The sequence below is a fragment of the Ochotona curzoniae genome, unplaced genomic scaffold (assembly GCF_017591425.1).
Source record: "Ochotona curzoniae isolate NIBS_2020 unplaced genomic scaffold, NIBS_Ocur_1.0 scaffold_4701, whole genome shotgun sequence".
Classification (NCBI taxonomy): Eukaryota; Metazoa; Chordata; class Mammalia; order Lagomorpha; family Ochotonidae; genus Ochotona; species Ochotona curzoniae.
In genome coordinates, this window is record NW_024467122.1 from 20145268 (window position 1) to 20162085 (window position 16818).

General features: G+C 38.7%; 1 protein-coding gene across 2 annotated transcripts in view; it reads right to left on the reverse strand.

Annotated features, from left to right (window-relative positions):
- ATL1 (atlastin GTPase 1) overlaps positions 1 to 16818 on the reverse strand; it is a 67324-nt gene that overhangs the window by 16085 nt on the left and 34421 nt on the right. For both annotated transcript variants that reach the window (XM_040969555.1, XM_040969554.1), the window contains exon 6: positions 14506 to 14562. In XM_040969555.1, the coding sequence (XP_040825489.1) occupies positions 14506 to 14562 (57 nt within the window). The remainder of the gene's footprint in view (positions 1 to 14505; positions 14563 to 16818) is intronic.

Here is a 16818-nt window from a genome sequence, read left to right on the forward strand (position 1 = left end):
AAGCGTTGGGACCCTGCATCTGCGTGGGAGACCTGGAAGAGGCTCCATATGCTGGCTTCAGATCAGCACAGCTCTGGCCATTGTGGCCGCTTGGGGAGTGAATCATCGGATGGAAGATCTTCCTCTCTGTCTCTCCTGCTCTCTGTATAAATGACTTTCCAATAAAAATAAATCTTTAAAAAATACAATGAAAAAAAATATCCCAGGAATGGGGAAATTACAAGAGAATTTATATGTTATTGCTATGTGTGTGCTCCCATATTGTACAATTCTCCTATTACAACACTTATCATACTAGAACCTGATGGACTTCAGACAGTTGTAAGGAATGAAATCCAATTCCAAAAGACAAATAAAGATGCAGAGAATTTATTATTGGTTCTATAACTGGAATGATCAGTGATATAGCTGATTTCTGTGGGATTCAGAATATTTAAATGATATCAAGGATTTCTCTGATCCTTTTTTAATATCAGGGCCAACAAGACCACTTACATCCTATTAGTTGAGCAACACCAATGCATATGAGGTTTTCATGATAACTACATCAGCAAATTTCTCCTGGATCATGTGCCCAGTACTGAGTCATTCCCTACTGTCAGTGAGGGCCTGTGTGTAAGGGTGGGTGGCATGACTCTACCCAAACTGAAGAGAATGGATGCCTCAAAGAAAAGAGGAATTTTGTTGCAAGAAAAGGGGAAGAATTGAGAAGTAGATACTCTCTCTCTCTCTCTTTCTCTCTCTCTCTCTCTCTCACACACACACACACACGCAAAAAGTTCACCAAATATCCACTCTACTGCTACAGTAATTTGGCTAATTATAGGTCATAAGGCTCCTAAAGGCAAAAATGTATTGCAGTCTTGCTTATTATAATATCTTTAGTACAGTGCATACACAGGAGCAATGCTCAGCTCAGAGTTGATGAATAAATTATTTCATTATTTTTAGTTATCAATTTTATAGGTCAAGGTAAAATTCTGCTCTTAAATACTCTAGGTAGCATGCATTTAGTGTTGTCTCTAACTAGATTCAGTGTATCAAAAATCCTTTTCCTCCATTTATAAACTTTCATTTTGAAAAAATTAAAAGTTAGCTTAGTTTTTGTCAAACAGTTTTTAAGAACCAGGATTTACTACCTTTCCTGAGTACTCAATTTTCTTGAGAAAATCTTGTGGAACTCTCACAGATAATGGAATAATTGGCTACATACGATATTATTGGAGTAACACTTTCTTTTCAAAACTCTGTCATAACCATTCATCTGTTCTTTCTTCACTGGTTGTTATTATGAAACGGTCTGTATTATCATTTTTTTGTCTTTAAAATGTTATTAAATATATTTGCTGAAATTTGTCAGTTTTTCCAGGGTTCCTAGTATGAAGACTTGCATTTTAAGAAAAGTTTCTTCTATCAGTTCTTTATTTTTCCTCTACTATATTTGTTCAATTATCCTTTTCAGGAATTCGTATTATGCCCTTGTGGTATATAAGAAAGTGGAAATTTACATTTTGTAGGCATTGAAGCAAATATAATCTGAGGGGTGGAGGAGGCATTTATAAGAAAATGAAACTAGATAATTTAGCTTAAAAATGAAGCTTAAAAACCACAAATGACAAATTCCAGAAAACTGAAAAATTTCACAAATACAAAAATAAAACCCCAAAAAACACTAACTTTTTTATAAGACTTCTTTTTTTTTCCCCAAAGATATTTCAAGTCCATTTCCTATTCCAGGCCTAGGATAATTTCTCTAGGCAGCACTGGCTTCTTTTAGTAGGAAATGGTATTTTAAGATTATAATTCTGAGGGTGATATTGAGTTGATAATTGTTTCTAGGTGTTTTCACCGGACAAAGCTAGAATGTTTTATATTTGTGTGCATAGGTACAATAAAATATCTCACTAATTAATTCTGACACTTCCAGTTCAAATGAAGGCTACAGCATTTCACTAAACTTCTGGGGCTATATCTATATCCACTTGCCCAAGAATCTTAGTTCCTTAGATATAGGGGATAACTGAATTGTGATGCCTCTTAATTACTATTTTTAATGCTAAAACACATATACCACAATACCAGTATTACTACTGACTACTAAGAACATATAATAGAAGCATTAAAATTTGATTTTAAAATATGATCACCCCCTGTTTCTGCACCATCTTTGCTTTCCTGAAGCTCACTTTTGAGCAGAAATGGAAGCCATGGAAACAGCATTTATTGCATTCTTACATTTTGATGACAACTGGGGCTTTTATATTTTAAAGTCAGTTCAGTTGAACATAAAATCCCTAGATCATGTCTTGCCTTTAAGAGACACCTGGTGTGTGATTTTTGATATTTCTTGTTTGTCTCCTTCCTCCTGTTTGTTGTTTAGGCTTTGTCTTTTCTATTTTTTTTTCTTTTTGTAGATTCTCATGGGAAGATAGCAACTATCTTTGTATAGTTCATTTATTTTTTTTTAGGTGCCCATTTTGGTCCAACTATAATAATTTGCATTTAAAACATTTCTACCTGAAACATGCATTTTGAAAACAGAAGCGACCCAAGAAACAATGTGTTAGAGAGAGTTCATGAACCAGGATGAATGAAACCACGTGTGAGTACTTGGCTCTACTTTGCATTTTTCTGGTGAAGTTTCAGTCTCATTTCCTAGTCTTTTTTCACTGGACATCTTCCCAGTTCAAAATAATGAGAGCCATGTGTAAAAAATAAGCAGATATACTTGGTTTTATTATATTAATCATTAAATCAATGTAAATGTTCAAATTCACAGATTTCCTGATGTTTTATATCATGATGAACTGGCACCTTACTCTGAAGACAACAGAAGAAAAATTCTTGGGTTTTTGATCGAAAAAAGATTGTTGGGTTATTGCCCTAGCCCCTACTTCCTAGAGGAATCCAAGGCACCTTCCTTAACATACGTGTCTGGCTACCATGTGTGTTAAAGATCTAGATAGATCTGTTTATATCAGCACCTTGACTTCCTCCAACAAGAATTTCTGCTTCCTGTGTATATTGCACTATATTCCTGCTTGTACTAGTAATAGTAAATGAATATCTAGAAAAACAAAATAATTGTGGTCATGATGATGAATTTTTGAAATGTCAAAATGAATAATATAATTACGAGCAAATGTGAGATAAAATATCAAATGTTCATTAGTTAGGCCTCAAAACAAAATGCTGACTAAGCACTGTGACTCACTGCCCTCTACTCCTCTCCTCTTTCAGCTCAGCCGCACCTTCACTGCCCCCTTTCCCTTCGGTTCCCAGGTGCCTCCTCTTAGCCTCCCAAACAAGCTGCTCTTTTCTCGGGGGCTTTCATGGCAAAGGATTAGTCACACTCCACTTATCTACTTCAAATCATAATACAGAAGAAGCTGAATTTAAACCCTGGTCTAGAGCTGAGTTTTGAGGAATTTGCAGCAGGTCTCAGGGTTGTTTTTTAATATTTACTATCATAATTTATCTGTTCTGTCAACTAGTTCACTTGTTAGAACTTCAAGTGTGGGAAAAAATTGGTTAAGATCAATAGCAAAGGGGACAGTGAACTAAACAAAGATAGTTGCTATGGACATATATTTTTAAAGATTTATTTCATTTTTATTAGAAAGTCAGATATACAGAGAGGAGGAGAGACAGAGAGGAAGATTTTCTGCCCACTGGTTCACTCCCCAAACGGCCACAATGGCCAGAGCTGAGACAATCTGAAGGCAGGAGTATGGAACCTCTTCTGGGTCTTCCATGCAGGTCTTAGGGTCCCAAGGCTTTGGGCTGTCCTCAACTGCTTTCCCAGACTACAAGTAGGGAGCTAAATGAGAAGTGGGTCTGCTGGTATTAGAACCAGTGGCCATATGGGATCCTAGCATGTGTAAGACAAGGACTTTAGATACTAGGTTACCACGCCAGGCCCAGGATATTTTTAATTGTCCTTCCCAAAGCAGGTAAAGCCTATGCTGCCAGCCATATGGACACAGGTTCTAGTCCCAACTACTTCACTTCCCCATCCATCTTCCTGCTAATGGGTCTGGGAAAGCAGTGGGAGATGTCCAAATCCTTGAGATCCTGCTCCCACATGAGACACCCAGCAGAAGCTCCTGGTTCTTGGTTTCAGACCAATCCAGCTCTGGCCATTGAAGCTATTTGGCATAGCTTCTACCAGTGGATGGAAAGATCTCTTTATATTGTTTTTTGTTTTTTGTTTTTTTTTTTTTTTTGGTCTCTCTCTCTCTAAACTTTGTGTTTCAAAATCAATAGGATAGGGCTTGGCGTGATAGCTTAGTGGCTAAAGTCCTCTCCTTGCTTACACTGAGATCCCATATGGGCACTGGTTTGTGTCCTGGCTGTTCCACTTCTCATCCAGCTCCCTGCTTGTGGCCTGGGAAAGCAGTAGAGGGAAGAAGCTCCTGGCTTCTGGCTTCTGGCTTCTGGCTTCACAGCAACTTAGTTCCAGCCATTGTGGCCACTTGGGGAGTGAATTCGTAGATGGAAGATCTTTCTTTGTTTTTTCCTTCTCTGGTAAATGTGACTTTCCAAATAATAATAATAACAATAATAATAAATCTTTAAAAAAATCAATAGTATAAGAAAACCTAGTAGAGTTTTTAAACAGATCATCTATTTATATGGGGGAAAAATCTTTAAAAATATAAAGGATTTTAGAGATACAAAAATAGGCAAAAACACCATAGAAGATAATTTCAAAAGACTTTCTCCTCTCTTTGGACTAAGATGCAAATTTGTAAACCATATAGAGATGAATCAGTTGCAAACTTTCAAAACTGACATTGTTTTCAAACAATATTTTAGATACCTTAATAACCAAAATACAGGAAGTCAAAATACAATTATGGAAGGAAAATACATATGGAATAAAGACAAAATGTAGAAAGAATAAAAAAATATGAATGAGAAACTGTCAATTTAGAAAAATAAAATATGGCTTGCACAGTCAAGAAAATAGTACTCAAATATGTAGCCCTCTACATAAAAAAAACCCTACATTGTTTGAGAATCAGAAGCCTGTAGAAAGATACAGCTGAAAATAGTGCAATTGGAATACCTACCTGATGAATCAGTGTCCCATATTGGCTAAGTACACCTATAATATATATCTTTAAAAAAGAAACTGAGGAATTTCTTTTAGCGAAACTCTCTAAGGATAGAGGCAGAAAGATGAGAAAAAAACTTCTAAGAGGCCTAACTAACCCTTCCAAATTATAAATCTTGATTTTTATTCATAATATTAGAGCATGGCAGATAAAAGCAACTTCCAGGACTCCTATCTTTTATGGTCACCACTCCATCAGGTAGCCAGGGCGTATCTTCCTTTCCTCAGAGCAAGCTGCAATGTGGTCAGACAACTAGAAGCAGTCACAGACATGCCCTATGACCCCCTTGGCAGCTGACAGCAGCACATGTAGTACAATCACCATTGCTAACCTAAAACAACGCCTCTTGGTTGGTCTTACCTAATCAAATGTATTATTTCCTTCATTTTGTGTTACCACCCAGCAGTGTAATATTTCCAACTCTTAAAGTTTACTGCTAATACCCATTGAAAGAGAACTTTATGACTGTGATTCCATAATTCAAGAAAAGGTTAAGCTAACGCAAGTGTTTTTGGAGACTCTCACACCAATTTATGACAATGTTGTTTGTATATAAGTTTTATCTTTAAAATATAGAGACAATACTGGGAATGCTATATAATAGCAACACCAGGCTGTGGTGAATCCACCTCTTCCAATTTTGAGCCCAATGCTTATATAAGAACTATATGTATATAATATGAAATATTTATAGAACACCATTAGTGAATACAAACGAGCTGTATGAAAAAGGCATGGCAGTAGGAGCTCCAGATGACAACAGTGCTCTCCCAAGCTGCTACTCTGAAGACACTCATAATGTAATTAGTGAAATGAACTATTCCCATTAAAATATGACCACAAAATATAGCTTAAAAGTATAAAGGAATAATGGGGGAAGAGAGATACTGAAATATGGTGGTTAAGTATATGGGCTACAAGCCTGTGGCCCAGGTCAAATAAGCTGTGCTCTGCATCTTAGAGATCTATATGATCATGAATTACTTTTCTAACTGTGGTAGAACTCAGTGTTTCTTTACTGAACTAAAATTAGAGAAAGAACAAAGGAGGGGTGATAACATTACTTATTTTACAGAACTATGATGAAGATCCACTTGAATAATGTAAGAAACACATTTAGCACAGCACCTGGCATAACATCAATACTGAATACATTTTTATTGTTATGTAGTGCTTGGGGACATTTCTTTCCACACATTTCATGGGCCTAAGTGTGGAAACTGGGAGTGTCCTGGGCTACAGCATGAGCTAATGTTATGTAACAAGAAGAGTACTGATTTTCAGACACACAACTCAAAGCTCTCCTAACGTGCTCTCTGGGTGGCATCTGGAAGACTGGAGTTCACTTTTTCAGAGCACTCTCCCTTTTCCTAACATCTCTCCTCACTTCTTTCATTTTTAATCCAAGCTGGCAGGCAATACCCTCTCATTTTCTCAATGAGGTCATGCATTTCTCTGGTATTACTTGACAGTTAAAAATCATCACAGATATTTGATCAAGGACGTTTTTGTTTCAAAGTAGCTTAAATCACCATGAAAGAATTCTGCAAATTAACATTCTTAACTCATGGAAATAAAGGGTCCTTAAGTATAATTAAGTAAACTTGAGTAAAGTAATTCTTCATTGTTCATACTCACACTCAACTTGAATGAGAAACTGAGAAATGGGTTTATCCTAACATGACAGCTTATTATTCAAGCTTTCCTATTATCACTTCTGCATCCTTAAATTTACCCTTAACTGTGGGTGATCACCCTGGATCTCTGTCTGCTTAGCCCATGTGGGAGACCTAGATACTCGGGGCACCATGTCCCTGGGGGATCCCCTGACAGTAGTCTTGACTAACCAAGACCTCTACCTGGCCTGTTTACTGGGCATACTTCAAGAGCGTTGGGCCACACCCCAGTCTCTCTTCTATGTCCTTGGATGAGCTGTGCTACGGACTTCCCTGATAAGCAACTCTAAGAAGTCAAATGAAACCCATATCCTGCTTGCCAGCCACATGTGATGAATTTGACTGAGGCATAGCTTTTAGCCTGGGTGTTAGCTGTTGTGTCCGCTGAGTCAAAGCCCACCCGCCTGTTGCGTGAGGAATGTGACCTGTGACTTGGTTGGAAGGTCCAGAGAGATAGGCATGCTTACTAGCCACTTACAGTGTCATTGTTGGGTGGGACTGCTCTCAGGACTACCCTTCTACATTCCCCTTTTTCTAAAACAATTTAAGCCTTTAAGTTCCCCCAATAAACAGACATTCTTCACCAGCTTGTCTTTGGTGGTTCTTATGGCAGAAAAACACCGCTGCCTCACTCTCTGTGACCTTGGGGCCTGCTGGCAGGTATAAACCCCAAGACTTAACACTAGCATGGACACATTGCTCACAAATAATTCCAACTCCACCTCAAAGAATGACAACAAAGGGTTTACTTTGTTCTCACAGAGAGGACTGAATTCTTTTTTAAGGTCCATGGCGTTGCTTGGCTTTTAAGTCTGTTATAATGGTGCAGGGAAATGGCACTGAAAAGAAAAAGCTGAGATTCAGTAAATGCAGAAAGTAAAGGACTTAACATTGAAATGGTGAAAAAAAAAAAAGAGAGAGAGAGAAGAAATGTCACCATTCCTAAATTACATGTTTTACAAGGAAATGAGCTCTTTCAGAAGAGAAATTGAGTTTGTGCAGGAAAAAAATTGAGGGCTTATGTTCATTTCTTTATTAAAGGCACACCTGAGTTTACTAACCCTTGTCCACAGAAGCATATATGGAAATGGCACCCGTCCTCTACCAGAGCCCTCTGTGCCCAGAGGCAAGGACTGTTCTCAGTGGCATGTGCAGAGGGCAACCTGGAGATTTGCACGTTCCCAAGCCCCAACCCGGGTCTTCAGATTCAGTAAAACTGACTCAGAAATTGTTTGTTGTTTGTTTTCAAACCCATCTCAGAGTTAGCCAAGAGGCCTAAATCCTACCAGCACTCTCTACCTGCCTCAGGGCTCAGGGCCTTAGTGATGCCTGGGAGATGTTGGATATATCTGAGGCTCTGGTTTAAAGGGATCACTAGGATTCATGAAAACTGTGTTTACTATTCAAGTTTACTGTAGATTAAACAGCTTCTGTAGGCTTGCCTTCCATGAACACACACACTCTGCAGAAATGACACTGAGATAGGTCCTGGCATCTAAAACACTGACTCAAAGACCTCTTGATAATATGATTTTTGGTAAATTGAAGAGTGATTTCATTTCTCTGTAATCTAAATAAATATTGAGTGGGCATAAAATGGTTAAGTAGTAAACGCCTGAGCTGGTACAATCCAACACACTGAGTGGTACCACACAGGAGCTTCTAAGAGTCCACATCCTCTGTAAGGGGGATCTGTTTTCAACTCAGTTCCAAGAACAAGCCTGCAGTTATTACTGACAGTGTGAAGGCCCTTTGACCCCAACCCCCACACCAGCCCTGGCAGAACAGGGAGGATGTGAGTGACAAGCACACAGGGAAAGCCAAGAGTCACAGAGGTGGCACGTGAGTCCCTCCTGGGAGCAAGTCAACTGCAGCCGCCCGCTGAACAGACAGCAAGAAGGGCAAGACAACTTTGCTTGGTGCTGATTAACAGTATGCATGCAAATCAACCCTGAATATTGCGTGAGAGTATGGAAAATGCCCATAGTTAGTAAAAAGAGTCCAATGACAAAAGGGTATGACCATCCCAATGCATGACAACATGGGGCCAGGTGCAGCTTACACAAGTCTAAATAGCATCTGTAACAGACCCCAAACGGACACAAAGTCTCCCACCACATCTGACAAGATACTTTCACCAGGATCTGTGAACAAATTAGAGTATTAACGAAAGTCCTTATAAAGCCAGCATGATTATTATCCACAACCATGTTTAAATTCAAGAAAAGTATTGTTTTTCTCAGCTAAATCTTCTCAATACCAAAGACCAAAAAAAAAAAAAAAAAAACCTAATGTAAAGAATTTAATAAAAGAAACAGTTACCTTAGTAAAGTAGGTACTGCTGGAATTTTTAAAAAATTATTTACGTAATTATTTGAAAGGGAGACTGACCAACGGAGATTTTTTTAGCCACTGGTTTGCTTACCAAATGGCTGTAACAGCCAGGTCTGGGCCAGGCTGATGCCAGGAGCCTAGAAATCCATTCAGGTCTCCCACATGAGTGGTTATGTCTCAAGTACTGTGATCATCATCCACTGCCTTCCCAGGCACATTAGCAGGAAGCTGGACACAACAAAGTAGAGTGGCCAGGTTCCTAACAGCTACAGGCATCCCAAGTGTCAGCCCAACCCTGTGCCACACTGCCCCCTCCCTACCCACTAAAGGATTACAGGAAGGATCCAGGGGTAGGCAGTTGGTTAGCTGGATAAGCCTGCAGCCCACACTGGAGAACCTGGATTTGATATCTGTCAGTGGTGATGGCTCAAGCAATTGAGTTGCTGCTACTCAGCCTGGATTGGGGTCCAAGCTCTGCCTTGCCTTATCTAGTGCAGACATGGCAAGGGCTGAAGCAGTATATGGTCAGTTGTGTCTGTCTCTCAAATATAATAGGGAAAAAAAAAAGATTTAAGTACTCACAATAGGCAAAAAAAAAAAAAAAGGAGAAGTAGTAATGTATGGCAGAGATTCTGTCTCTTAATATGAATTATGGAGATATTCCTAAATGTTCATGAAAAAATGCAATTTTGTTCTTGGAAAATATACAGTGTTCCAAAAGCAACTTTCAAATTTTACATCAAAATAAACTTATATCTTAATTTTTATTTTTCTATGAACTTTTAAAACAAGCGTCATACTTCTTGGGTGTGCTACATGATTTAGAAGTGGATTGTAAGGACTCACAAGGAACAGGGAAATTTTAAGGAATTTTTCAAATTAGCTGGCTTTGTGCTGATAGCTTAAAATTGACCATGGTAAAAGTGTTCACAACACAGAAATTAGCAAGTGCTACCAATCGGGGCTAGCTTCACTCTCCTCCCCAACAGCTGTAAACATTCACCCACACACCTTTTTTTTTTTTTCTAGTTTCAAAGCAAGATTTATTTGAAGAAAAGAGAGAAGTGACTCTCACCCTAATGGCGGGAGAAGGCTCAAAGGCCAGGAAAAGACCCCAAACCTCCTGCCATAGAGGCAAGAAGAAAGAAAAAGCCGAGTTAATGGTCAAGATGGCGTGTTTTAAAACTTTACTTCACTTAGTCACACTTGTTTAAATTTGCATTTCCATACAGTGTTTAAGCTGAATTCACTTAGCTTTTCATCTCCTCTTTAGAGACTTTCTGTTTTCATGCTTCATAAGAGGTTGAGAGTCAAATTAATCTATCACTTCAGCTATTCATTTCATTGGCTACTTGCCTTCACAGTTGCTGTTTGTTATAGATTTTGTTTACTACATGCCATTTTACTTCAGAGTTAAAAATTTCTCCATTATAAATTAGTTTTAGTATGCAATTTTTTTAAATTTCAAATTCTTCAAAACTTTCTCAGGCAATTTTACAATTACCCTACAATTTTATGCAAATGAATATTTTCTTAGACAAAGAGAACAAAAGTGGTGACCAGCTGAAAAAGAACCCTCAATTAAAATTCCTTTTAAAAGACATTGTATTTTGGCATTATCATACTTTTTCTAACATAAATATGAAATATTGTACTGATACCTTAAATGTGATTCCCAGATTTAAATGTATTTGTATTTTATCTTTTAATTTTTTGATGTGCAGCATTTTGTTTTGAATTTGGTAGTTTTAATCTCAAAATGATTAACTGGCTTTGGATGCCACTCGTGCCATTTCCTTTTAGATGGTTAGATTTACACAAATAAAAATTTTTGGGAGTCACTGTTGACACACTGACCAAAATTTTACATTTTCTTTTCACTGACATCTTGAAGTGCAAATAGTTTACTAACAAGTAGTAATCTCTTGAAGCTTTTCCTGTAGTTTTCAGCTCACTGGTATTCTCTACCAAAGCCTGTAACTATCTACCTGAATATCTGTCTATCATCTTCCCATCATCGATTTTGTCAGCACTGGTTGGACTCTCGGGATTTAGCGCACCTGACCAAGTATACAGAGCAGTGACACCTGCTGATAAGACCTAAAGTTCTTTCCAGGACATACTTAGAATAAATTCCTCAATCTATATAAGCTAATGGTTCAGGGAAGAGAAAAATCAAGAATAGCTTGATAATTGCGCACCATTTCAACTATTAGCCTAAGAAATTATTTTTGAAAACAGAATCAAGTCTAGTATATATTGTAAAAAAAACTTAGACGATTGCAAGCCAGAACTGGTTATATTCTATCCTGCTTCCTTCTGCATGCTCACTTCCCCAATTGCTTTAATCTATCAGATTTTCCACAGATTATCACTCCTTTTTCTTGACTGTGAACTCCCTCACACCTATTCCATTATTTTAGAGCATTTTAAAAAATCATAAAAGTCTCATTATTGATCTAAGGCTTCTGCTTAATTTGATATGTTGCTGTCTGTCTCTACTTTTCATTGCTTGTGTTTGGATGCTGTGAGTGTTCCAGAGTATGCTGTTCATTATATTTTATGTATATAACTTTCTAGTGAGTGACATCCAAGTTGATTCCAACTTCCTGCTACAACTCAGTGCCTTCACACAATTTGCTTGCTCTGATGCACATTTTCACTAACATTTTGGTCTTCCCAATAACCCAAATCCTCTTACCTGTCACCTGTAATATTCCTGTTCTGCTTTTGCCAAATCTAGTGCATAGGAAGTGGTATTTTATTGTTGGTTTAATTTGATCTGATTATCAAGGAAACTTGAAGCCTGTTCTAAAGTGTGTTAGCCATTCAAGTTTTCTTCTGTGACTTGTCCATCAATATCCTTTGCCTATTTTTGGAATAATGGGTTCCATGTTGCACTTACCTATAGAAGCGTATATTCTATACAAGAACATTTTGCTGGCCTCTGACATTGTCAGTAGCTTCTACAAATATATTCATATCCATTATAAAGTCCTTTAATGAATAGAAATATTTGATCCTGATGTAGTAATACCCATCAATTTGATACCACGTAGTTAATTTTTGAGGAGGCTTATAAGTAAATGTTATTTCACCCTCATTTAGAAAAGCATTCTCCAGCATTTATTTCAATCAGCTTCACAGCATTCATGTTCATATTTAGTTCTCTGATCCTGTGAAACTTACTTCTGTATACATTATTGGAGGAATCCAGCTTTTCTCTAAATGGTGAACTACTTTCGATAAAACCAGCTATTAATCCATCCATTTCCAATAGTTTGTGATGCCATCTCTACTGAATACCAGGCTCCTGTATGTACAGGAGTATATTTAAACAGTGTAGTTCCAAATCTTAATAAATAAATAAATAAATAAAAGGAGGGGTGACATTGTGGCAGAGCAGTTAGAGCCACCCTCTGCAATGTTGGCATCTTCTATGGATATGGGTTCCAGACACATTGCTCCCTTCAGTTCAGCTCCTTGCTAATGCCCTTGGGCAGACACATTGTTCCACTTCAATTCAGGAATATTATTGGTAAGAGTTCTTTATATATGCTGATCACTGACTCACTTTTACAATATAGGCGATTTAACCAACAAAGCTATACGGCCCACTGACTCACTTTTAAAATGGAAGACAAGGGCCAGTATTGTGGCACAGTAAGTTAAGCCATTGCCTGTACCTCTTATGAGTGGCAGTTTGAGTCCTGGCTGTTCCCCACTAATATGCCTAGAAAAGCAGAAGATGGCCTGGATGCTTGGGCCCTTGCTCTCCACATGAGAGATCTGGATGGAGATTTGGGCTCCTGGCATTGGTCTGGACAAACCTCAGGCCAATGCAGCCATCTGGAAGAAAACCAGTGTATGGAAGATATTTTTGTAACTATGCCATTTAAAAAAAAAGTGGGGGAGGCCCCGGTGCGGTGGCGTAGTGGTTAAGGTCCTTGCCTTGCACGCCCGGGATCCCATATGGGCACCGGTCCTAATCCCGGCAGCTCCACTTCCTTTCCAGCTCCCTGCCTGTGGCCTGGGAAAGCAGTGGAGGACAGCCCAAAGCTTTGGGACCCTGCACCCGTGTGGGAGACCCGGAAGAGGCTCCTGGCTTTGGACCAGCATAGCATCGGCCGTTGCGCTTACTTGGGGAGTGAATCATCGGATGGAAGATCTTCCTCTCTGTCTCCTCTCTGTATATCTGCCTTTCCAATAAAAAATAAAAAAATAAATTTTCAAAAAAAAAAAAAAAAGGAACCCAGTCACTTGAGGCCATTTTTCATTTTTGCTGCCTCCCAGTGCCTGCATTTAGAGTAACTTGGAATCAGAACCCAGAATCAGGTATTGAATTCAGGTACGCTGACACCTTAGCTGCTAGGCTTACATTTCACATCCACATTAACATTTAAGTAAATTGTCCTGAGATCCCAAAATGAGATCAGATGGAATCAGTTTAAAAATAGACAGGGGAGGGGTGCAATAATAACAGTGTGTGGTTTAGGAATGATCTATTATGCATAGCAACACGTAACTAATACAACTCATTTTAAATTGCTTGCCATCACTCGCTATCGATTTTAGTTCGCCTTTTGTTAGCATTCAGCTTCCAGGAATGTTCCCACTTTCCTTAGGGCATGACCCATCTTCATCTTGGCTAGTGATATGCATCTATGGGGAGGAGCCAAACTCTGGAGCTGAGCTGCGGCTTCCTTTGATTGACTTAGGCTGAAGGAATCATGCCTCAGGTGGACAGTCTTGGTGCTGAGCTCTGAATCTCCTCTGGGTCTTGTTGGCAGCAGCAGTTTCGCTTAGTGATAATAGCTTTGTTCTTAGTGTTGTGTACTAGGATGAGTAGGAGCAGAAGGGAGTTTGAAAGGGTCAGACACTGGTCAATCCAAGCTCAGGTGTTTCCCTGAGCTATTCTGAAGCCCCAAGGAAGGGCCAAGCTACATGCTGGTTTGCTATTCAGTGCCACTGGAACAGATTAATACTTAAGAAATGACAGAAAGGCTCTAAAAACTCTGTCCTCCAATATCCTCCCTGGCACAAAGTCGGGTTCTATTAAGGCTTGCAGCTATCTTGCACTGTCCCCAGAGTCTCACTGGCTTGTTTTTACCTTTTATGTTTGACAAACTCATCAGCTGTCTTCTGCTTTCTGTGTTATCACTTGAGTTGAGTTGGAGAAAGAAAAGCTGATATTTTTGCAGGAACCAGAAAGTGTAAGTTATCTATCTGTCTATTTCTATATCTCCCTTGTAACAAACAGTACTAAATCAGAATTTTAAAAATGCTTCTTAAATTAAAACAAGAAAGAAACATGACCTTAAATGACTCACACACCTGGCTGAATTTTTAGGAAAATCTAGTAGGAATTCACTCACCTGAAACGGTTTCAGGAACGTTTCCTCCATTGCCAGTCGTCCATACTCGGTGAAAAGCTACAAGAAAGAGGACACACATGAACACACACAGAGAACTTTAGGATCTGTGTTTCTTCTGTAACTAAATTACTTAGATTACAATAATAATAATTTTCAGAAAATAAGTATCAGACAGGTAAAGCACAGTCACAGGAATTAGAGACTTAAAAATTAGCAGCATAAAGTACATTTTTTAAAAACTGCACTTTAAAACTAACACCTTGGGCCTGGCACAGTAGCCTACTGGCTAAAGTCCTTGCTTGCACATGCCAGGATACCATATGGGCACCAGTTCTAATCCCGGTAGCCCTGCTTCCCATCCAGCTCCCTGCTTGTGGCCTGGGAAAGCAGTCAAGGACAGTCCAAAATGTTGGGACCCTGCACCCATATGGGAAACCCAGAAGAGGCTCTGGGCGTCTGACTTCAGATAGGCACAGCTCCGGCGGTTGTGGGAGTGAATCATCAGACCGCTTGGGGAGTGAATCATCAGATGGAAGATCTTTGTCTCTCCTCCTCTCTCTCTTTAGGACTTTCCAATAAAAATAAATAAATAAATATATATATATATATATTTTAAAAAACAAACACCTTTTGTATTTAGAATACAGGACTTCTTTTTCATGGAGAAGGAAACTTTCAAAGTAGAGCTTGGGTAGACTGGACTAGACAGCCAGAAACTACACAAGGTGCACTTACAGAAGTTGTTGCCTGAGTAAAGCTAATGGCATAAGAGCCTGGATTATTACAAAAGTGATAAACTCAAAAAATGAAGAATCAACTATCGTAACCTTTCATTTTTTTATGGCTCCCAAGTGAAATCACAAGACATCATAAAATGAGGTTTTGTGTTGCCAAAAATGTAGGATTTGGGAGAACAGAGATCTGAAGAGCTGAGTGGGCTCCAGACAGGCTGTCTGGCCTTCCCCACAGGAAATGCCACTCAATACACAAGATTAGCAAGCTACTGAGGCTCCTGAGAGCTGGGAAGAATGCTGACCCACAGCTTTGAATCCCAGGTCCCTGGAGAGCAGCTCTCCCAACACTGCAGAGGCTTTCCTGCAAGTGGTCTAGTTCTCCAGAAAGCAAGAATTACTGAGCCCATGATTAGAAGAAAGGCCCAGAATGCCATGGCTGAAGAAAGTGGCAGGCCCAGAGATGAGATGCTATTCCTAGAATTAATTACCAGCATAATATCACTTCACCATTGCTTCCGGGGAAGGGAAGGGCACTGTCATTTACAGGAATGTGAGCTCATTTCTAAATGACTTTAAGGAAAGATCTGTTGCTCAATATCAGATCCAAAATCAATCCTGTTTTGGACTCCTGAATAAGGGTTGAACAGTGCCATGTCATAATATCTGAAAAATGCGAGGTTCTAATACATGATTAAACTGTCTTGTTCTCAAATACATCTAACAATGGATCAGTTATTGCCTATCTCTCAGAAAAAATGGTAAGTGTGATGTATGTAAACATTGCTAGAGATGTATTGGGAAATAATGCTCAAAGTAATCTCCATGTGATTTTCTTGATGTCACACCTTGCCCTGCTTTATTTAACACTTTGCAATGTGTTAAATTTACACAGTTTGACTCATGGCTCTGACTGCCATGGTAAAAATGAATATTTTAAAGCAAAATTTTCTATAAAGAATAGAGAAGGAAAACTATCAGAGAAACAATAGTTTTGCTGAGAGAAGGAAGTGTCACTGAGATTTGAGCCATCTTTAGAATATAACCCATCTAGATCTGTGACTATTTATGAAGAATTATACTATTGTATGGGGGAAATCAGTGTAGGGGAGGGAATTCAAGGAAGTGGAAGTGGAAATCCCAGAGCCTATGGAATTGTATTATAAGAGAAAACAAAAGAAAGACTAACCCATCTTTGATTAATGTGAGAGTCCAGTGCTGCCTGGGGAGTGAACAGGCTGCTGAGTCCAGTTAAGTGACCCAAGTTTTATTACCACTCCACCACTAATTAGTCATATAATTTGGACAAATTATTTCTTTCTGCTTCATTCCCCTTATCTATAAATTATGAAGGATAACATTAGGTGCCACTGAGATCTCTTTCAGATCTAAAATAGAATCTAAGTTGTCATCGGGCAGTTGCTCGTGGTTCTTAAGCAGTTAAAGAATAAAAAAATTCAGAGAATGGATATCACACTAAATGGTCAAGCAACAGATCTTAAAACATCAACTTCACAAGATGGATAATCCTAAAATCAAACATGTGTTTTTTGATTTCTCATATATTTTCACGCATATGTAG